This window comes from Toxorhynchites rutilus, chromosome 1 (genome assembly GCF_029784135.1).
Source record: "Toxorhynchites rutilus septentrionalis strain SRP chromosome 1, ASM2978413v1, whole genome shotgun sequence".
Lineage (NCBI taxonomy): Eukaryota > Metazoa > Arthropoda > Insecta > Diptera > Culicidae > Toxorhynchites > Toxorhynchites rutilus.
The window spans coordinates 52963161-52986335 of record NC_073744.1 but is presented as its reverse complement, the minus strand read 5'-3'; the positions used below and the strand labels follow the sequence as shown (position 1 = coordinate 52986335).

Sequence of the window (23175 nt, the reverse complement as noted above, 5' to 3'; positions counted from 1 at the left end):
TTTCCAGTAATTTTTCAAAAAAATTCCAGATGTAGACTAGTAATCAAATTCTCTACTAATACTTTAGCTATAGTTCCTAAGATATTCAGCGCTATTCTGTTATCCGACGGATTTGCCTTTTGTTCGAAACTGTTATTTCGTTCGAATTATAATTTCGCATTCCCTATTTCTAACGTTTTGCCCATTTAATGTTCGAAGAGAAGCAGATCGAACGAGATGCAATAACAACTCGAACGGAATATAGAATGCAATGTTATCAAGTCGTTCGGAATATTTCGAATCAATCGAAATACAGAATAGGGGCCATTTGGTTAGCTTGAACAATGAAATTTAAGAACGTCTGTCGATATCTTCCAATGAGAAAATTGTTTGTGATTTTTAAATAAGTTAAACGACGACAGATAAGTGTCGTAAGAGATAAAAAAATAGATTTATTAATACAGTTCAAAGTTCTTATGAAGGAGCTTTAAACACTAGTTCTCAGTCATTTTCATTTTGATTCGGATCAATTTCACGAAACTGTTACGGTTTTACGAAACACTTTTTCTTGCAATCTTCCGGCCTCCTATGCATTTTTCAAAATTTCCTTATTTCTTTCAACTTTCCTTGTCTTTTAGATAAAGAGAATGAGAATTTTGAACTCGTTGAATTAACTAGCTCAACATTTTTTTTTTGATGCTATCCTTCCAAAATGAAGCATATCATCGTAAACATGTCGCATAGCATAACCGTTTCCTCACAAATGTTTTCTTAAAACATTCGGTATTACTGGGAAAACTCTCTCAACGAGAGACAGAAGACCATTTTGGTTGAAAAGTTCCGTGAACCTATCATTTCCAAAAATGCTCCAGTCGGATATTTTCAGATCATAGTGACCAAACTTGATGCTGTTTTTGCTATCAATATTGTTTTAGTGCTAAGTCTGCTGGAGCTCCACTGATACGTTCAAAATCCGTCAAATATTAAAAAGGTCACAAGAGTCAACAGTCAAAAGTTTCCCGAATCGTTTTCCAGCTATTTTTTAAAATCGAAATCAATAACAGCAAGATCAAGGGTATATCAATGCTTCGAAAGCAGAGCTCCGCAAGATTTCTTTGTCGTGAATTTTGGCAAATCAAATTTTTCAAATCTGTCGTGAGTTTTGGCGAGTTTTTTAAATCCATCAATCTATTGATGAATCCGGAGCTACCCAAATTCAAGAGTTTTCTCCCTTTTTGTAAAATTCTAGTTACAGCTCGCGTAATATGACCAATTCACGTTGGTAGGTTTGTTTAAATATATAATTCCCAGACCTTCTTTAAAAGCTGCTCTGATGCTTGAGAACGATCCAAGAACATTGACGACATGTAACGATTTACCACCTCCATTTATTCTTCATCCCAAAATCTGATATTTAGATGCAACTGCAGCCTCTTTGTGGTCTTGTTCAAAGACTCGTCGAAACCAATGACAAAATATATCTTACGAAGTTTCATCGAGCTCGAATTCTCAGCTTTAGAATTCGTGGCAAAGTCTAACATCATCATGAAGCTCATTTTATCAAGCCCTAGCTATATCTTCTTAGCATTTGACGTTATCAAAATTTTCTAATTACTGCAATAATGAAAATTCTAAATGACGGAATTTTTTTTTTCTAGTTTGATGTCGAAATTCCCTGATATTCCCTGATTTTTCCTGACATTATTTTAATTCCCTGATATTCCCTGATTTTCAAGGATTTTCAAGGTAGTCGACACCCTGTATAAGTATCGAGTTTGCTCTATCTTGTTTCGTTTGATAACGCCTGAAGTGCTAAATTACCTATTTTCAAAGCTAATTCTATTCCGTAATACACGAGTAAACCACTTTTTAATACCATTTCATTTATCGCACTATTATAATCAGTCGCTGTTCTCTAGAGGCATAGTAGGGGAAGTGGGGGCAAAGTGGTCACCCTAAGGAATTTTTTTTTCGAGATGACACTAGATTAAACTGACCAGACGTCCCGCGTTACGCATTTCAACAAAATGTCCCGCGTAAGATTATGTCCCGTGAAACGTCCCGCATTTGGCAAAAGAAACGAAAATGTCCCGCGATATCAATATATTTCAATATTACAATTTGATCATGTTGATTTCATTAAATGGATGAACCACAAAAAAAACTTTTATTTGACAGACTGTTCAAGAGATCTTCCAATGCATCCAAAGATACGTTGAGCTGGTTTCATCGCACCGACAGTGTACATTTTTGTTTAGACAAATGGAAACGACAGCAACAAAATTAGAAAAAGTTTTTTATAAAAGTCCCCTATTGATCCGCAGGGACCAACGTGAGTCAGACGAAAAGTTCATCTTTGGTCCCCTAGCTCGGTCAGGGCTTAACGTGTTAAATGAGCCGGAATAACTATTTAGTGTATACGAAACAGGAAGAAACAGGGTTGTTTGATGAAGTGTCGTGAATGAAACGCTTGGCGGCCTTACGGAAGTTGGCCGGAACCTCAACCATGGTCTATAAAAAGATGTATGTCAGCGTGTTCTTTTACCTTTTCGTGGCTTGGCTAGGCTGGTAGGCTGTCTCTCCATTTTGACCATTCGCCCAAAAGTTTTTTTTTGTAGTTTTTTTTCGTCGCCTTTCGAAATTAGTCCATTTTTTTAATGCGTAATACGTTAACACTAAAATCGATGAAAAATGGATTGGAATTTTCGAGCGTTCCATTCGATAATTGGAAGAAAATTGTAGAATTTCAATCGTGCTTGCCAAACCTAAATGCTCTGACCGAGTGAGAGATTTTCAGGCGTAAACAAAATCTAAACCACCTAAAAATCACAACTGAGTGCTTACAGGTCAGGTTTAATGGCTAGGACACATGTTAAGAGTTTCACGAATAAATGAGATTCTCTAAACTATGGTTTATGTTCACATAACGTATATACATAACGTTTTGTTTTTTGTGTCCCGCGTTAGACCTCTGACCATCTGGTCACTTTACACTAGATCTCGACGTTTCATGTCATTTTAAGACATTTGGCATCATACATTTTTTTTCGAAAACCCCCATTTCTTTTTAGTTGCTTATTGCTCCGGTGTGCGAGCCACCTAATTCTTTTTTGAATATTCAAAGTGTGCAAAGTTATTTGAAAGACCCATGTGTTTACACCCACAACGTTTCGCTGATATCTGAGATGGTGCTGCCAACGGCCAGTTGAGTTGGCATGAAATTCGTCAATGATTATAAATAGTAAGAATTGTTGAGAGGGCACTAACCATTATTGTTGGTATTCTCGTACATTTTCAGCAGACTCTGCCGGTCCATTTTGCCGTTGACCAGCAGTGGGATGGTATCCAGCATGATGACCTGGGGTATCATGTAGTGCGCCAGCCGCCGCTCGAGAGCTCCCTCAACCTGAACCCCCGTTTGGAACGGTGAGTTCTCTTCGACAGTGATGAATGCCAGCAGGGCTTGGTCGATTTCCCCTCCGTGGTAGCATAGCACTATACCCTTGTCGACGCCCGGCAGTGATAGAAGGTTCTTCTCCACCTCCGATAGGTCAACACGGTGGCCACGAATCTTTATCTGGGAATCGGTACGGCCTTCGTAGTAAACGCAACCTTTGCTCACGGATGCAAAATCTCCGGTGCGATAGAGGCGCGTGTAGACGGGATCAACGGCCATCGGATTCTCGATGAATCGCTGGGGATCTCGCCCATTCACGTAACCTTGGGCGACGTTCAAACCGGCAACGAACAGTTCACCAATGTCTCCCGATTTCACCGGATGAAGCTCGGGATCCAGGATGTATATCACAGTGTTATCCAGTGGATAGCCAATAGGAACTTTTTCGTAGTTACTGAGCTGCTTCTTTGACTCACAGACGAAGTAGGTCACATCGCCCATAACCTCGGTGGAACCATAGAAATTGCACAATTCATGGACTCCTTCCTCGAAATAGTCGAAGAATTCTTTGGCCAGTGACAGTTGTAGAGGCTCTCCGGAGCAAACCCATATTCGGAGATTGTACAGCAGCTTCTTCTTCTGCATCGGGAGATACAAGAGCAAAGACCGCAGAAGTGTGGGCACGAGGACCAACCGTTCAATTCGGTACTCCTCCAGAAGCTCAACCAATTTTTCCGGATTGTTGGTGATCTTCTTCGGCACGACAACGACGGCCATTCCGTTCATGAGGGGGCCCCATATCTCCGTGACAGAATCGACGAAAGTTAGGGCTGTTTTGAATATGCCGACCTTCTCAGTTTCCGAGTAGGGAAATCGGTTCCACTGCCACTGTAATCGATTCATAATCGTTGCATGGTTGAGCCGGACACCTGTAAATTTGAAGCGCAAGCAATTAATTTTTTTGCGGCAAAGTCGGGGTTATTAGAGATTTAATGCATGCAAATGCACTAGCGGATGGAATTTCATTGTTTAGCGCAAAGTATTTGATTGTCATGTTCGCCTCAGAAAGCACTTAATCGCCACTGATGGGCAATCAATCAATCGTCTAATCGTCTCCTGGGGCGGTTATGTAATTACCTTTGGGAACACCGGTGCTTCCGGATGTGTAGAGCACCAGCGCGAGCTCGTTGTTCCCTGCACCTAGCATTTGTTCCGGTAGGATGTTTGCGTTGCTCAGGCCGCTGGCCTTCTCGCGCAAGTCAGCATATGAGATAGCGGGAGTTTCCCCGAAAACAGCCACATTTTCGTAGTCCTCGTAGACCACCAGCAGTGGGCGGGCTTCACCCAGAATGTGTTCGATCCGGTTCGGTGGGAAGGTTGGATCCAGGGGAAGGTATGCAGCACCGGCTTTCCAAATCGACAACAGCATAGTCACCAACCGATCGCTGGGGTGCATGCAAACTGCAATGATGTAATCTCCGTCACGGTTGGGTTGCGATTTGTGGTGATTACTAATCTCGTCAATGGCGGCTGCCGCTAGCCGGTTTGCCGTTGAGTTCAGCACATGATAGTTGGTCTTGAGTTGGCCGAGTTTTTCGTCTGTAAAGAGAGAACAGAGAAGAATATTTACAAATTTAGTAAAAGATTTTGAACCAATAAATTAGACTTCAACGGATGCCCCCAAAAGTGGCGAACCTCGCTTGAGTGCCTCTTTCGCTCAACCGTAAAGTCATTGACCGCTGCCGGCTCGCTAGTTCAAGGTCCATGAAAGTGAGACACAATCATGCACACTCTAATTCTCACATGCCGGTGTGGCATTGCTTAACCCCTCGTGTCATATTTTTATGGTTTCACCGGCATTAGCATAATAATCAACGCCGCATCGTTGAGAGTCAAGCATCCGAGAGTGGCTAATAGTTTATGACCACTTAATTCCGCTACCGTCTAAACCGTTTCAAAGCGCCAACGTTATGTGCACCAATCAGGTGCTTTGCTAAGCCGTTCGTGTCGAGAGGCTTGTTCCAGTTGAAAGGCGTCGGGCAAGCCTTCGACTGAGCTGCGGTTGAGTGCAAATTGCGTAAAAGTTGTGCAGTTTTCGCAACCGTCGCCGGGGTGCCATTGAACGGAGGTGTGACCGCGTGCTGTTGTACTTCGGTCGTTCTGAAGGGTTATTACCAACAAGTGGCGCTGCGGTAAATTGAAAATTTGTCCAACCAGCCTGTGGACACTTGCGGCATAATGTTTATTCATTGGCCGATGTGATTGATTGCGTCCAATATTAGTCAACGTGTCAACGTGTGTTGTACTGACAGCTGCACACATTGTGAGTCTCGCTGTTCTTTGATGTGTGTCTACTCTTCTAGCGGACAGTTTTCCTTCAACGCGGTACACCAGAGTGTTCATCATCTCCAACATCAGAAACAACAAGCTTCTGAATCTCATACGGGTGTTTTTTTTTCCGACAGACTATGTTCGTAGTCAGTGGCGTAGTGTGCGGGCGGCAAACCCGGCATTTGCCGGGGGCGCTGGCCCTTTGGGGCGCCAAATCCAGAAATTTTGAATAGCATTTTTTCCTACAATTATATTTCCTAATTATTATGTTTCATCTTTCAAATGAGGAAAAAACACCCATCATGAGTAGTTGATTCTGTCCGTACATTAAACCAATAAACTCTCTCTGATTTTTGCAAAATTGAAACACCCAACACCACATTACATCAATACCCTTTTGACTATTCGCTACGCATACCTGGGCGCCTCTCCATGTAATGCAAAACAGATGCATGGAGCCAATACAGAGGGGCGGAGGGGCGCCGAAATAGGCCGTGAATGGCCGTACGATGTTTACAGTTAAAGCCTGTTTCAGTAAGAATTTGGTCGCATAAAGTAGGACATTTCTCAGCATAGAAATAACGTACAAAAAGGGAAGGATGTTATTCTGTAGGTGTATCAACTTTAAGGTTGAAAACATGAAAATTATTCGTCATCTGTTCGGATGAATTTTCGAACCATCATTTTCTGCACAATACTGCTGGTAACTGTTTTTGCTATCTTCTTGGAAAAGTGGAGCATTTCAATTGTATTTTTGATAGTTCTGCCATATATCTTCAATTTTCCTTTGACATTGTCCAACATCTCTCGAAAATCCGAACAATTGGGTGGATTGATAGTTTTTTCAATGAAGTCGATTTTGTTCTCATTATACCACTTGATGCCATCCAGGCCGTAATGGCAGCTTGTCAAGTCAGGCCAGAACCTCACTGGACCATTGTGTGATAGAATGAATGGCAAAATCCTGTTCCGAAGACACTCCTCCTTGTAATTGTTGCCCCAGTGATGACAACAATTGTCGTCGTTCCACAACTACTGATCCCTTGCCAAAACATCAACTTACGGGCAAATTTATCTGCGTAAACAAATTTGAGCCTTGACTTTATATTTTATATTTTTTCAGCGAACATGGTGGTTTGTGTATCTTTATGGTGCTGAATTTAAGGTGTTTTTTGTGGGAAATAGACGGCTGGAATTAGAACAAATTTGTTCCACCGACAGCGAATTTGAAATATTATCAGGATAAGTACCTGTTGAGTGCATGCTGATAATTGTTGTGCGTTTTTAAATCAAATTTATATCACGGCTCTACGGCTCGCTATCGCTCAGGATAGCCACCGTAGCTGCTTGTGCTGTGTTGTGTATCGTTGTATTGTTTTTTGTTGTTGTCTCTGCTTTTGCCATTGCTGCCGCGCAGGGCACTCTCGAGATGAGCGAGTGCAAGGCGTGCGACGGCAAAGTAATGATCAGTGATGATCCTGTTGTTTGTGTAGGTAAATGCGGTGTTCGATTTCATCGGCGCTGTACTTCGCTTACAAAAGCAACAGCGAAACTGATAACAGAAAATCCGAACATTCAGTTTATTTGTGATGAATGTTTGTCGGACCAGAAATGTGGCGTGCGAGGTGATGCTTTAGTCGTTGGTGGATTGCAAAGGGAGATGGAAAAGATCTCACTTTCGCTCTCTGATGTCCGAGAAAGCTTCACCGAGCAAATAAACATCGCGTTTGAGAATGAGCGAGATAAGCTTATCAGATCTTTCGACGAGCTTTTCAAAGAGAAGTAGGCATGCTTCGAGAGCAGTGTTGCCAAAAAGTTGGAAAATATGAATAGCTTATTCTCTGAAAAAATAAATGTTGACACAAATTTAGCTGTGATGAACAGGAAGCGACAGGTTAGTCCGAGCTCAATTAGTGCTAATTTGGACACTCCGAGCAAGAAAAATATGTTAACGAATAAAAATAATGATTTGAAAGAAAAAATGTTTAAAAATAATAATAATAATATTGAAAGTTTCGCTAATGTCGTGGCTCGTAAGGCTCGTCCAGTCATTGTGGTAAAGTCAATAGAGTCTGACAAGAAAAATTATGATACAAGAAAAATGTTGAAGACTAAATTAGATCCTAAAATACACAAAATAGAGAATTTCAGGAACGGTAAGGATGGCTCGATTATTGTTGAGTGTGCAGCAGGGGATAATATTGAGCAAGTGAAAAGTGGAATTGAAAGCAATCTTGGAAAAGTGTTTAGTACTTTTTTTTGGCTTTGGACAATAAAACCAAAATTAAAAATTATTGGGATGAGTGATCGATATTCCTCTGATGTTTTCATTGACTGCTTAATGAGTCAAAATGAAAACATTTCGATCAAGGATGACAAGGTCGTTGTTGAATATGAAAATCCACGCTTGAAGTATAATAAATACAACACGATAATTGAAGTTGCCATGATACTTACAGAAACCTGATGACTGCTAGTAAAGTAAGTGTCGGGCGGGATAAATGTAGCGTGGTTGAGGCCTTTAGTGTTTTGCGCTGTTTTAAATGTGGAGAATTTGTGCATAAGAGCACAGATTGCAAGAAAAAACAAACATGTTCAAGGTGTAATGAGAAACATAAAACATCTGAGTGCTTATCAACTAAATTGAAATGCATAAATTGTATCAAAGTTAATAATGAACAGAAGTTGAATTTGGATGAAAATCATCCAACTTATAGAACCCAGTGTCCTGTCTATCGGAGACTGCTGGAGAAGAAAAAAAAGCGTCATTTTTCAAACCAAATAGAAATTCAAAAAAAATATATGTGTGAATAAGTTAGCAATAATTTATCTGAATATAGCTGGGCTTTCTACAAATTACGCAGAAATGCTATATCTTGTAGAAAGCATGCGTCCTCAGATGGTTTTTCTTTCTGTAACTCACAAAATCGATGGAGAATCATATGATCAGTACAAATTTACGGGCTATAAAGTTGCTTTTTGCTTGTCGCACTCCAAACACACTGGAGGTGTTGCAATTTATGCAATAGAATCAGTCAAATTCAACATTCTTTTAAACGAAGCTATTGAAAATAACTGGTTCTTGGCTATTTCAGTTGAAAGAGGCATACAGATGGGAAATTATGGAATTATATATCATTCCCCCAGTTCTAGTGACCAGCGTTTTCTAGATATTTTGGAAAACTGGTGGGAAAGCATTGTTGATTGCAGTAAGTTAAATATAATTGGTGGTGATTTTAACATTGACTGGCTTAATGCTAGAAGTTTGAATCAATTGAAACAATTATCACATTACTTTACCTTAAAACAATCTGTTGACGAAGCCACTAGAATATCTAAATATAGTAGAACTCTAATAGATCACGTGTATTCAAATTTTGCTACTGTCCATTCTTCTACACATGCCAAATTCAAAATAACTGATCATGAGACAATTTTTGTTTACATTGAGAATGGACAGGATGACCGTGATGGAAATGGAATAAAAATTAAAAACTGGAATAGATATTTCAAAGAAGCCACGTCTCAGCTTGTTTCGACAAGCCTGGATTTTGAAGCAATGACGGGACATCTGAATGATATAAAGCAGCTGTTCTAACCGATATTCTGAGAGAGTGTACCAATAAATTAGTGGTTGAAAAATATATTGAATTAAACAATTCGAACAGCTGGTACTCTTTTGATCTGCTGCGTCTCAAACGCAAAAGAGATAAAAAGTACAAAAAGTTTATAAAGACTAATATAGAAAATGATTGGAATAGGTACACCTTCGCGCGGAATATATATTCACAGGTCTTGAAAAGGACTAGAAGTGAATATATACAGAGGAAAATCGATGAACATCAAAATAATAGCAAAGAACTATGGAAATTATTGAAAAAGTTATTAAATTCTAAAAATAGTACACCGCGATCCATAGTTTTCGAAGGGTCAGAAGAACAGTCAGACCAAACTATTGCCGATAAATTCAACAGTTATTTCGTCAATAGTGTTCTGCTGATCAACCAAAGTATTGACTTGGTCAGCGAACCTGACGAAATAATACAGCCGATTAATATCAATTGTAGACTAGATTGTTTTTCACCCATCACTTTTGCTGAGTTAAGAGATATTTGTTTTTCATTGCAAAAATCGGCTGGTATCGATAATGTCAACCCAAAAGTGATACAAGATTGCTTTCATATCATTGGACACGATCTACTGGACCTAATTAATGAATCTTTACGAACTGGGCACGTGCCAACGGTTTGGAAGGGATCCCTTGTAATTCCGATCCCCAAAGTTAATGGGACGGATAAAGCCGAAGAGTACCGCCCTATTAACATGTTGCACACATTAGAAAAAATACTAGAACTTGTTGTGAAAGTCCAGCTGATGCATTTTGTAGATAACAACAATTTGCTAATACCGGAACAGTCGGGATATCGAAAGGGACACTCTTGTGAAACCGCTCTGAATCTCGTGTTAGCAAAATGGAAAGAGAATATCGAAGCGAAAGAAACTATATTTGCGGTATTTCTGGATCTTAAACGCGCTTTTGAAACAATTTCTAGGCCCTTATTGTTACAAACATTGGAGCGCAATGGAATTGTAGGAATGTCGTACAAATGGTTCGAAAGCTATTTGTGCGACAGAACTCAAAAGACCCGGTTTAATGATTATATTTCCGATCCCATCGGCAACTCACTCGGGGTGCCGCAGGGAAGTGTCTTAGGGCCCATTTTGTTTATTTTATATATAAATGATCTGCGACGGGTTTTACGATATTGTGATATTAATTTGTTCGCGGATGATACTGTCCTGTTCATCGCAGCTAAGGATATAAAAGAAACCGAGGATCAAATAAACGAAGATTTGCATTCTCTGGCTCAGTGGCTTAAACAATTGAAATTAAATGTGTAATACTGGTCTCTTGATATTTTTAAACTTAATTATTATCTATAAGATAAATCGTCCTGCTGAAACCTTTGTAGGGGTATGAGGTGGGCCATCATCATCTTTTACAAGATAAAATTTGTTACCGACTATTTGTCTAAAAATCCATTTTTACGTACCCTATGATCATAAACCGGAATTTTTGAAATAAAACAAAATAGAATGAAATTTCAGGCAAATTTATTTTATCTCTTTCAAAATACGATTCATCTGAAGCAACACACATGTGTCAACGCTTGACCCAGTCCTCCATGCATCCCTGGAAGGTCAACGAAAGGATGGTTTTTAGTTCCCTCGTCACATTCTCTTCGATCTCATCCAATGTGCCTAGAAGTATATCCTGAAGCGAGGCCGCTAGTTGGCCAGCCTTAGGATATACTTCTAGGCGCCTTGATCTCATCGATCGACTGAAATCTTTTTCCACGAAGTGGCAACTTCAACTAGGGAAACAAAAAAAAAGTCGCACGAGGCCATCAGGTGAATACGGTGCTTACTCGGTGGTTATTACTTGATGTTTGGTCAAATAATTCAGTACAATTCTGGCTCGATGCGATGGCGTTATCATCATGCAAAATCCAAGAATTGTCGGCCCACATTTCTGGTCGTTGACGACGTACAGCATCTCTCAAACGCTTCAAAACGGATAAATAATATTCTTTGTTGACTGTCTAGCCCGGTGGAAGGTATTCATAGTGCACTACGCGTTGACAATCGAAGAAAACAGTCAGCATCACCTTCACTTTTGAGTGGATTTGGCGCGGTTTTTTCTCGTCTTCGAAGCGCTACTCGGACGATTCATGCTTTGTTTCTATGTTAAATTCATAGATCCCTGTCTCGTCGCCCGTAATTATCCGTTTCACGAAGGTTGGATCACTTTGGGCTTGAGAAATCATCTCTTCAGCTTCTTGATGGTGTTTTGCACGAAATTCAGGTCCTTCGGAACGAGCTTGACTACCACGCGTCTCATACCCAAAACAATATGCTGTGCCATTCTATATGCAATGCCAAATTCACTAGACATCTCTCTTATGATGGTATGATGGTTTTACTACAATGAATCAAACTAATGGTCGCAGTGGTACAATGTAGGAGAAGATGATGGTATGACGATTTTCAAGCACCATTTCTTTCACATTCTTCAAGTTTCCATCGGTGTTCGGCCACGTCGAGTTCTCAATGTGATTGTGCGATTTTTTTTCGCCGTTCGCGTTCCATTGTCGATAACATTTGGATGTATTCTTCAATCTTGACGAATTCTGTACTACTGAATAAACAAACCACCCAGATCAAAACGCTGTCAATAGTTTCTCGATGTGACAACTAGGGGCGCTGAAGTGAATCAAAATAAGCCACCAAATTCTAACTGAAACACACTTTATTTTTTAAGCTGCATTATAAGAACGCATACTTCTAAATAATGTATGGCAAAAAAGGAAATTTTTGTGCTGGATTGAAAGAGCTTGCTAGTCTGGTTTACACTAAAGTAAAAATGGCACAGACCGCGCATCGTGCGAACACAGTTTCAGTAATCGTAAACTGATTGAAAATTATCTGCGTTCTAAAATGAACCAAGACTGACTCAATGGCTTGGCAATTTTCTCGATCGAAAATGAATTATTAGCAGATCTTGATTTAAATGCAATTGTGGATCATTTTGCTTCAGTTAATGCACGCAAGGCAAATATTTGACTAGAGAATAAGCGAAGCTGGTAATGATTTTTCCTAACCTTCTAAAAACGGATAAACTGCTCAAAGTGAACTTTGGTATAAATGAGTAGCTTTCTCAAAATATCAGAAACTCAAAGTTAGTGAAAAAATCGAATAAAGTGTTATTTTTTGGGGCGCCATTTTCATAGTTTGCCGGGGGCGCTGTCTACCCTCACTACGTCGCTGGTCGTAGTAAAAGTTTACGTTTAAGCTGGAGTGTTATTACTCAATGATTCAAAATATCCTTCAATATTGTATATGCAGTTTTTGAGACCTAACTCTTTCATTTTCGATCTAAATTGACACCGATTTGTTCCCCCAAAGATTATCTTTAAAATATTAAGGCAGTTGATACAGACTTGAATTCTGAACGAGAATCAATTTTGAACCCTTTAGCTGGGAATGTTTAATAATGTTCTGAGAGTTATAATGCGCATACTAACAACTAATTTTGACTATCTGTTCACATTCTTCAGCTTTTCAAACTCTCGGTGTTTTGCGAGTTTGAATATTCCGTTATAATAGAATGTGGGGGTCCCTCATTCCGACCTGCATAAAAATAGTGCCACTGTACACAAGAAATGATGGAATCGGAGTAAAAAGTGCAGCGGAAAGTGTTTTTGAGTATTATCTGGTTATCTGGTCCGTGAATAGGATCAACGACAGCGGAGTCGACAAAACAGTGTTGTATGGTGCAAAGACGATTGACGAATTTAATAATTTAAGAATTTAACTCAGAGTGCCACGAAAGAATAGTGGTGTTCAATATCGCCCAAATGGAAACATGCTCGGAAGCAGAATGCCTGTCTGTTTCGGATGCCAGTTGTCAGGACACACATTGAGAAATTGCCCGAGGAAACCCAACAAATAGGGGAAGCTCTGCAGCCAAACTGCGGTTGTGGAGAAGGGAACTTTCCTAATGGTCATTATGATTCGATTCCGAGAGAAGTGCTTTTCGACTGTGGCGCAGGCGTATCATCGAACGGAAATGATCTGCAGGAGAAGCTAGGATTAGCGGTAAACGAAAACGGAAAACAGGACTTGCACACACTGAGTGGCTGTATCAGTACTTTGGGAGTTACGTCGCTGGAACGCTGGATTGGATTCCTCGGGACAGCTCTGCTTGTTGTTCTCGGAACTGGTATTCCTCCCCCCCGTTGAAAGGAACCTTTCAACTTCGTCTATCGGAACTGATGGTCACTGCTCTTCGTTCTTCAATGCTGGTGTTGAGGAAGATTGTGTGCTGAGTTTCAGTGTATTGCCGGTGACGGATTTGCAAATGAGGATGCTGTTGGGGTGAAACTTGTCAATAGAGATGCAACAGTTTCTACCAGTGACTCCAAGTTCATCCCAAAGGTTGAGAATTGAAAATATTCCTGAAGAATGAGACACTAATTCAGCAGCTACCTCGACGATTAGCGTCGTTAGAAAAGGAGATCGTACAGAAGGAGATTGCTAAGGGGTTAGAAGGAGGGGTAATCTAACCGAGCTCCTCTGAATTTAGCAGTCCGATTGTTCTGGCCCTTAACAAAACCGTTCAAAAAGGACAGCACCAGAAGGTTATGCGTCGATTATAGGCGTCTGGACAAGGTTGTCATTCGCGACCATTTCTTAGTTCCGTTGATTGAGGACGTTATACATGAACTACAAGGAGCGAGAGTTTTCACAAACCTGTATTTGAAAATGGATTTTTCCACGTTTCAGTGGACGAAGTTAGTCAGAAATATCCACCCTATGGCCAATACAAGTTTTTGGCATCGCCGTTTGGATTGAGTATATCACCGACCCTGTTCCAACGGTACATAAATAACATATTCCGAGGGCTAGTTTACATCGACGACTTACTGATTCCAGCGAAGGACGACAAGGAAGCGTTGGAGAAACTAAAATTGGTGCTTGGTGTAGCGGAACGTCACGGCCTAAGAATCAAGTGACAGAAGTGCAAGTATCTGAAACGGAAGATCAAATATCTGGGATACGAAATTGAAGAAGCGGAGATAAGGCCAACGAAGGACAAAATAGCAGCTGTGAAGAACTTCCACGATCCTAAGAATTTCAAGGAGATCCAACGGTTTCTAGGTTTAACTGGATTCGTCCGGAAGTTTGCTCAAGGTAAAGCTACTCACGGGTTTGCTGATAAAGGATGCACATTTCGGATTCGGACTGGAGTAGAAGGCAGCAGTTGAGCAGTTAAAGCAGGCACTGTGTTCCCGACCAAACTCAACACTATATCATCCCCAAGCAACTAAAGAACTCCACACGGATGCCAGTGAGGCAGGAGCCATTTTACGGAGCCATTTTATTACAGAAGAGACCGGTCGGTGATAAATTCCATCAGATCTACTATTTCGGCAGAAAGACTACTACAGCGGAAGAAAATTACCCAAGTAACGAGCTGGAGGCTCTTGCTATCGTCGCGGCTTTGAACAAGTTAAGGGTTTATCTGCTGGGAATCCCATGCAAAATTGTCACCGATTGTTCTGCCTTCAAGACGACGTTGGAGAAAAAGAAATCACCGTAAATCGCTGACTGGGCGCCTCTACTGGAGGAATATAATTACGTCGTTGAACATCGTCCAGGAGCTCGGATGAAGCAAGTTGATGCACTGAGTCGAACACCAGCGGTTCACCTGCTGTGGAATAACGTGGTTGACCAAGTGAAAGTGAGTCAGCAAGCGAATGAAAAGCTGAGCACAATCAGTGTTGGATAGCGGTGACTATGGCGACTACTTCCTGGATCACGGAGTTCTATACAGCATGACATGGTAGCATGGCGACGGAAAACACCTGGTAGTACCGGCAGCGATGTAGAGCGATGTAGATTTACGAGCAGGGGTATTTCGGCTTAAGAAAAATGAAGGAACTAATTCAACGGGAGTACTGGATTGACAATCTTGAAGTCGAGCTGGAGAGAATTTCCAAAAGCCGCATTCCTTGCATTTCAGCAACACGAAAGTCTGGAAAGAAGGAAATCTTTCTTCATATAATTCCTAAAGATCTCTTACCGTTATCAACATATCGTGTTGACCATTTTGGTCTTTAGTAGCCTCCAAAAAGCAGTATCGCTATCTTTTTACGATGGGTGCATTCACAAAATTTGTATGGATTTATCCAGTAAAATCTACAACTTTGGAAGAAGTCCTGCAGAAGTTGGAGATCCAGAAAGCTACCTTTGGGAATTCATATCCGATCGGGGAGCAGCATTTCCATCAGCGTTCCAGAAATATTGGGAAGTAGAAGGAATTGAGCATCTGCTAACAACGACTGGTGTTCCTGTAGGAAATGGACAGGTGAAGGGAATCCACGGAATCATCGTTCCAGCGTTGACGAAGTTGTCGATCGAGAATCCAGAAAATCGGTACATTGATTACAGTGTTACATCAACAATACGCGTTACACAACAATACGAAGTATCGATCGCAGTCGGTTTGAGCTACTCTTCGGAACAGTCATGAGGTCTCCAGAAGATCTACGTTTGGCTGGAGCAATGATGCAGGAACGGGCCGAGAAAATTGTCTAGGGGGTTTCGACATGTATACCTATATCAGCGCGTGTACAAAACCAACAAAAACCAATTTTTCGGATGGCGACGAGTACCGATTTATTATTTTGCTTGCTAGAAATTTTGTGTTTTAGTGATGAAAATGCACAGGTCCCGTGAAACCAATGTTATAATAGCAAACAAACAAGTATGTTGGGTATGCTTTTAAGGAAACGTTATGCTTTTTATGTTATGTTTTTAAGCATTTTATAGAATTATTGAGACACTTCTGCTTGACTCATATCGACAAATTGATCACATTTGGGTATCCCCTCGCATTAATGATAATTTTTTTTTTCAGATGTCACATATACTAGTTTTAATTGTGATAATTCCACAAGGTTTGCCCATTATAAGTAATTCAGGAGAAAGAACCCCTCCAACTCTTGTCACGCTTGATTCATAGCAAAATTGCCTTGAACTGGAGTATAATTTTGACGGAGACAATATTCCTCTATTATTTTTTGATTCTTCATATTTTTTTATCCCATTTATTTATTTATCAGGCTCATTAGCATTTTATCTGTAACAGAGCCGGGTTTTTATCGTGTGCATGTACATATGTTTATGTTTCTATAAATTGTAAATTACACAGTAGAAGTAGTAGCCATTTAGGCGTTAGGTTTTCTGTTCCATTACATTATGGTAAATTACACTGTAGTAGTATCTGTTCTTCTATTGTTCAGCAGACCGGACAGCGGAGACAGTTGATATTGATCATTGTTGGGTTATTTATAGAACAGCAGTCCGATGTTTCTTGCAGAGCAGAGCAGTTGTATGGATGAATCGATCTTTGTTCCACCGTGGATCGATCTCCATAGCTGATGATGGTTGCGTGGACATAGTTATTCTATAACAACACAAAGATGGTCAAATTGAGGGCCCTGAGTTTGAACCTACGATCGATCGCTTAGTAAGCGAACGCGTAACCAAGTGGCTACGAAGACCCCCCGATTGATTCTTCATATAACATTATATAATAAAAAGTAAACATTCTGAAAATCAACGTGATTGTGGAAAATATCCTAAAGATCGAGGCTGACATATTGAAATGGTTCAATTTTGTATACATTGTGTTTGGAGAGAGAGTTTGAAGCTTTTGTGCACGCGAATGTTTTGAAATCTGCGAAGATTTGATTGCTTCTCTTACCACTAATTTGCAGCGGAAGTTTGAACCACTTGCGCCCTCATTGCGGCTGGTTCGGTTGGTTCGACGAGACTGCTCTTAGATATCACTGGAACGTGTTTTGAATCATAGAACAATTTTCCCTAACAAGGTAACAATGTTGGTCCACACAGGTGTTCCTACCTTCCAAAGCTTTAGTTGAGCGAGTAACCAAATGATTCAATACAACTTGAGCAATACAAGAGACAAGTGAGCAACGTAATAGTCGGCTATAGGGGCATGCATATTAAAATCATGCTAGCAAAACGCCATATAAGATGTACCAAGCCATCCTTCCTGTAGTGTTGTGCTGCGAAATATTATGGATACCTTTCGGAAAGTTTAGATGTCATAAACAGTGTTCTCCATTTTCGTACGAATAGGTACCTCTGTGAATTTCTAATTGGCCTGATGGAGTGCTTACACTACGATAAGCTTTGCATGATTTCAAGGGCTCAGAATCTCTTGTTCACATTTTTTTTCATCATGGATAGATATCGTAAAAAGTTGACCGCACGGTTAACTTTTATGGACCAAAACAAGTGGAACAACTTCAGTATTCTAGAAATTTCATCACAAGTCCGAATGTGGCATTATACAGAGTTTTCCATTTCGGGCTTCCGAAAGTATACAGCCCTGCGCTGACAACCGTTTGACATAGCTGTCAACCAAAGCGTCATATTGTTAGTTGAATGTCTGCCATTTTACGATATGGATCGTTTCAGCATCGCACAACGTGTTAATTTTGTTAAATTATACTATAAAAATGATGAAAAACCGGCAAATGTTTTTCGAGCATTACGGACGGATTTCGGTCGTCATGGACGGCCTACAGAGCACACAATCGCTAATGTAGTGCGTAAATTCGAACAAACTGGTCCGTAGCGGATATTGTGAAACCTGTGCATCATCGTAATGTGCGTTCGGCCGAAAATATTGCTGCTGTTGCTGCCAGTGTGGAGGATGACCCGAATGTTTCGATTCCACGGCGTGCTCAGCAATTGGGCTTGTCAAACACATCATTGTGGCGAATTTTGCATTTGGACTTGTACCTACATCCATATAAAGTCCAATTGGTACAAAAATTAGAGCGTGGTGACCATGGAATGCGTCAGGCATACGTCGATTGGGTGAACGAACAACAGCAGCAAAATGCTGAATTTTTGCGTCAAATTTTCTTCAGCGATGAGGCACATTTCGAGCTCGGTGGCTATGTGAACACCCAAAATTTCCGTATATGGGGCTCAGAAAATCCACACGTGATTGTTGAGAGGCCATTGCATCCGCAAAAAGTCACTGTTTGGTGCGCATTATGGTCTGGTGGAGTCATCGGGCCGTATTTCTTTGAAAATGAGGACGGCGAGACGGTAACTGTGAATGGTGAGCGCTATGGCCGCATGTTAACCGATTTTTTGTTGCCACAAATTGAAGATATGGATACGGATGACATGTGGTTTCAGCAGGACGGCGCCACGTGCCACACAACACGACCGAACATGGCCATATAGCGAACGAAATTTGAGGGACGCATAATTTCGCGTTTTGGTGATGTCAATTGGCCGTCCAGATCATGCGATTTGAACCCGCTAGACTTTTTTTTGTGGGGTTATGCGAAAGACCGTGTCTATGCCAACTCTCCGCAAACTCTTGAACATTTGAAAGACAACATTCGTGAAGTTATGACCGAGATACTGCCCCATATGTGCCGAAAAGTCATCGAAAATTACCTGTTCCGGATCAAAGTGTGCAAGGAAGCCCTAGGTGGACATTTGAATGATGTTGTATTTCACACATAATGGCATAAACCAAACTTGAATTTGAAATAAAAATTTCATCGAAATTCGAATTCTAAGTGTGTTTTATTTCAATTTACTTTCGGAATTTAAAGTTGGAAAACCCTGTATAAGTAAAACACTGAACCAATTGTTTCATTGGTAAGCTGTGGAACTTACACTTGAACAAACGTAGTATCAAATCCACTGCTGAAATAGGAACATAAATATGATACGAGTGGAAGAAGATTTTATCATGTTGTATTTATGTTTCTTGAAAACTGACATTCGATGATGTTCGATCGCATTTGGCTTCCCATCGGTTTCAGTACTGATGAATACATGATCTTCGCCTTCAATCGACAACTGTGGGTCAACTCGGTGTGTCATTTTAAGTTTTGTTATACTAGGTATATTTTATCTATGAAACATAATTATTTTGATGTTTGATTATTTCTAAACTACAAAGCTGTACATGTCGTATAGAATAATGAGCTTTTTTTGCTTCGGCAATGATGAATTTCCCGAGACATAGACAATGTACAATGTGGAAAACCTGAACCATAGCATTTTTGGAAGTTCAGGCAACAACTAAATCAACTAAATCTGATTCATAATGGTATAGAATTCACGAACAAAAACCAAAATTTCCAAACTTCCAACTGCTATAGGGCGGATCGAACTAAATTTGGTCAACTTAAATTTGACGTATTTATTTTGGGTGTCCATTAAAAAAGTCTTGAACACCCCTCATTTTATACATGTGTGCAAGTACAATGATTCCTCTACAGTTAGATTTTTTTTAAACGGGTGTACCGTTTAATATCCGCCCACTCTCAAATTGCTCCAACTTTTGATCCGTCGGGTAAAATTAATTGAAATTTTGCGTAGACATAGTTTAATGTGTATTATTTTCACTGTGTGAGTTGGTTTCATCGGGTGCGCAATAGTTTTTAAAAATGACGACGAAAGAACAGTGCGAACAGCGTGAGCAGAAAAATGTTCTGCACGAGTACTTCGAGAATAAGGATCTGTCGCATCGTGTAACCGGAAAAAAAGTTGAAAATCGCGAATTCCACGTTGTCTGGTATCATAAAACGATTCGAAAATCGTCTGACTGTTGATCGGAAGCGAATATCTACGTACGTTTATGGTTCAGAAGTCACCGTGATGAGAAACAGAATATGGCCGTGAAAAGTCCCGCCCGGATGTTATACGACTAGAAGTTAACGAAACCACACTACTGCGCAATGGATAACGAGACATATGTGAAGGCGGACTTCAACTAGATTCCAGGAGACCTGTGACTGCCAGGGATATGTTAGATGGTCTTGAGAACCGTCGGACACAGAAGATGTCGAAGTTCGCCAAGAATGTTTTTAACATACTCCGTTACCGCAAGCACCATGAATGGACAGGTGTTTTTGGAAAAGTATCTCCAAAAGCGGCTTCTTCCTCTCTTGAAGGCTCACGACACCTTGCTCTCGGCCTTCCTTTTCACTTTATGGTTACGCAACACCGTCGGGCAGCCGGAACGAGACCATTTCATAAGTCATAAAGAAATAAGAACAGTTTTTCAAAAAGGCAATTTTTTTTCTTAAATTTCTTCAAAAAAATAATCTAATAAACTACAGTAAACATTCACTAATTGGGCGAAACAGGAAGACCAGTTATCGACATTCGTGTTTTATAAAATAAAATCGAGGGGAACTCCAATGAATTGTTTGATTCGCGTTGATCATGAAATTGGATAAACAAAAGGATTCCAATGGAAGTTTCACATTGAGTGCGACAACATGTATGAAATATGCTTTGTGTCATGTGAAAATAATGCCAATTTTCATAACATTTCAAATTACATTCGAATGGCCCTCACAGCAAATTTTCCATTTGAATATGGCGTCGATTGTTTACGAATTTCTGCTTTTCCTTCGCCCAGTTAAACAGCAGACCAGTTAAACCAGAACCAGTTAACGAACGATTACTGTATAAGGCCTACAAAATTTTGGTCAAAGCAGAAAATGTAGGAAATTGTATAAACTTCCATTAAACAATATAAGAATATAAAAAAAATAGAAAATTATATGAGAAAAAAAGTAAAATTCATTTTTCTCAAAAACGTATTTTTCAAAAAATTCTTAAATATATGAATAGTTCGTACAATAACCAATAAGACATTCATACATCGGAAGATGGGCATCTCTACAGTAAAAAAGTTTCTCTGGTAACAGCAAATGAGTCATGTTCTTTGAAAAACTCTTTTTGTGTACAAGTCCCCTTCTTCCAATGTATGGGTGATTTTTTATTTATTGTATGGGATATTTATATATTTTTTCATAACTTTAAAAAAATACGTTTTAAGAAAAATGAATGTTAACTTTTTTAAATATTTTTTTTCAGTGTAATTTACAACCTTTATTCCTGAACTTGCTATCCTGAGAACAGTCAAGGCATGTTATTCGACATAGAAACCTAAACTAAGTACTAATCAAAGTGATTACTACGTTGGGACGGCAAAAATCCTCTGCTGACCTTGAAGAAGAAAATGATAACGAAGAAGAAAAATAAAAAAAAGGAAAAAGAAGAATACTGAGAGAAAAACTGTCAAAAAATTCCAATTCGGCCATGATCGAGGAGCAACCTTTCATTGGAGGCAGAGTGATGGTATGTTCCGCAGGATATGAGTTCTTATTGTCATTTGTTGTCATTGTCATTATTACCATTGTCAGGGCTAAAAAAAAATTCAACTAAAAATGAATTCCTAAAAAAATATTCAAAGTGATAAACAAGCGAACTAAATGTAATAATTTCGTAATTGTGTGTTGGAGACTTATTTTTTCCTAATTCATTTATGTGAAGTCAGTACCATCTGTGACGGAGAAGATTGTAGGGAGCTACCCCAATAAAGAACACTTCCGTAGAACGGGCATTTCGCTATAGCCTGATAATACTTGGTGCGGAAAAAACTTCATACCATTATATATGAGCGCCGTTTTCAGTCCGCACTGTTTGTCGACGTTGGTTTCGATGGTCCGATGGAGCAGGGCCGGAGTCAGGGCACGCTGTTGCCCCTTGATGATCGCCAGCTGTGGCAAGGTACCCATGGTGGTGAAGTGTTGGCGTTATTGGCACCTTTTTACGATGGAAGCCTCTTTTTTCTCCTTTCTGGTTGTCGACCCTCAGCTCTCTAACAAAGTTGAGTTTATGATCCTGCTAGCAGTGAAGTGCCACCTGGGGAAGGTAACAAATGGTCGATTAGTATGATTTGCTTTTAATTTAATCAGTGAAATCATTTTACATCGATTAGTGCGTTGGTAGATTCAATTTCACTATTGCATGTCGATTGAAAGGCGACAATTATCGAAGTGCCAATTAAAATTATGTCCGTTTGAAGGTCAACAACGTTCGACACACCCATAAAATGTTTTCGATTGAACTGTTGAAGCTTTCTGTAAACATGAACATAAATTCGGAAGAAGGTGAACCTTGTTCAACTTACATCAAACTGATATCGGTACCATATTCGTTAAGTTAAAATGTGGGGCTTGTATCGTTTCACCGTTAGAATAAATGATATTAGATGATATTTCCTCGAACACCTCGTATTTACATTACTGGGGCACGCCTTCAGGTAAATACTGCCATAATAGATGGCCAGTTTCAATAATTAATCAGTAGGTACAAATATAACGCTGGCAATGAAACGTCGTCAATGAATGGTCGACTAACATGATAATTACTGTAATATATATAATCTATAATCTAATTTATAATTCTTTTTCTCAATTATCACAGAGGCTTTCAGTCATAGGCTGGTGCTCTAAATTATGAATCACATGAGAAAGTGTGTCTTGTGGTCAAGTAATTTTGCATTTGTGTAGCAGTGAGTCCAGTAGTTAAGTTAGCATCACGCTTATCGTAGAACATGCCACCCGAAATACATCCAAAATGTCTGATTTGAGTTCAAAGCCAAATAGTAAATGAATCGGTACCAGCAGCACGATGGTGAGAAGACAAAGTTTCTCCATGGATAATACTCTATTCATCAGTAAGTTTAGCTTTGTTACTGGATGTCGACTGAGATACACCGACGCGTTCCGCGAAGTTGCAATGAAAATTATAACTGTCTAAAGGTAATCAACTTTCGATCCATCTATGAGGTGTTTCCACTTGTACGTAATATATTTAATTTATGTAGAAAAATGGACTTGTTGAGATGAAATATTGTGTGTGTGATGGCGACTCGATTGCGGGAAATGGCGAACCATGTTCGATCGAAGAATTGAAACGTAAGGTCTGCCTTCGTTTCGCTGTTAGAATGGGTCCATAGTGAGTTTTTCGCATTTCCG

At 39.9% G+C, this 23175-nt stretch overlaps 1 protein-coding gene across 2 annotated transcripts in view; it reads right to left on the bottom strand.

The window, feature by feature from the left end:
- The window catches only part of LOC129773439 (beta-alanyl-bioamine nonribosomal peptide synthetase ebony), a 126887-nt gene that overhangs the window by 4023 nt on the left and 99689 nt on the right, over positions 1 to 23175 (bottom strand). For both annotated transcript variants that reach the window (XM_055777111.1, XM_055777071.1), the window contains exons 3-5: positions 21801 to 22057; positions 4514 to 4975; positions 3247 to 4305 (exon numbers count right to left, since the gene is read on the bottom strand). In XM_055777111.1, the coding sequence (XP_055633086.1) occupies positions 3247 to 4305; positions 4514 to 4975; positions 21801 to 21930 (1651 nt within the window). In that variant the 5' untranslated portion in view covers positions 21931 to 22057. The remainder of the gene's footprint in view (positions 1 to 3246; positions 4306 to 4513; positions 4976 to 21800; positions 22058 to 23175) is intronic.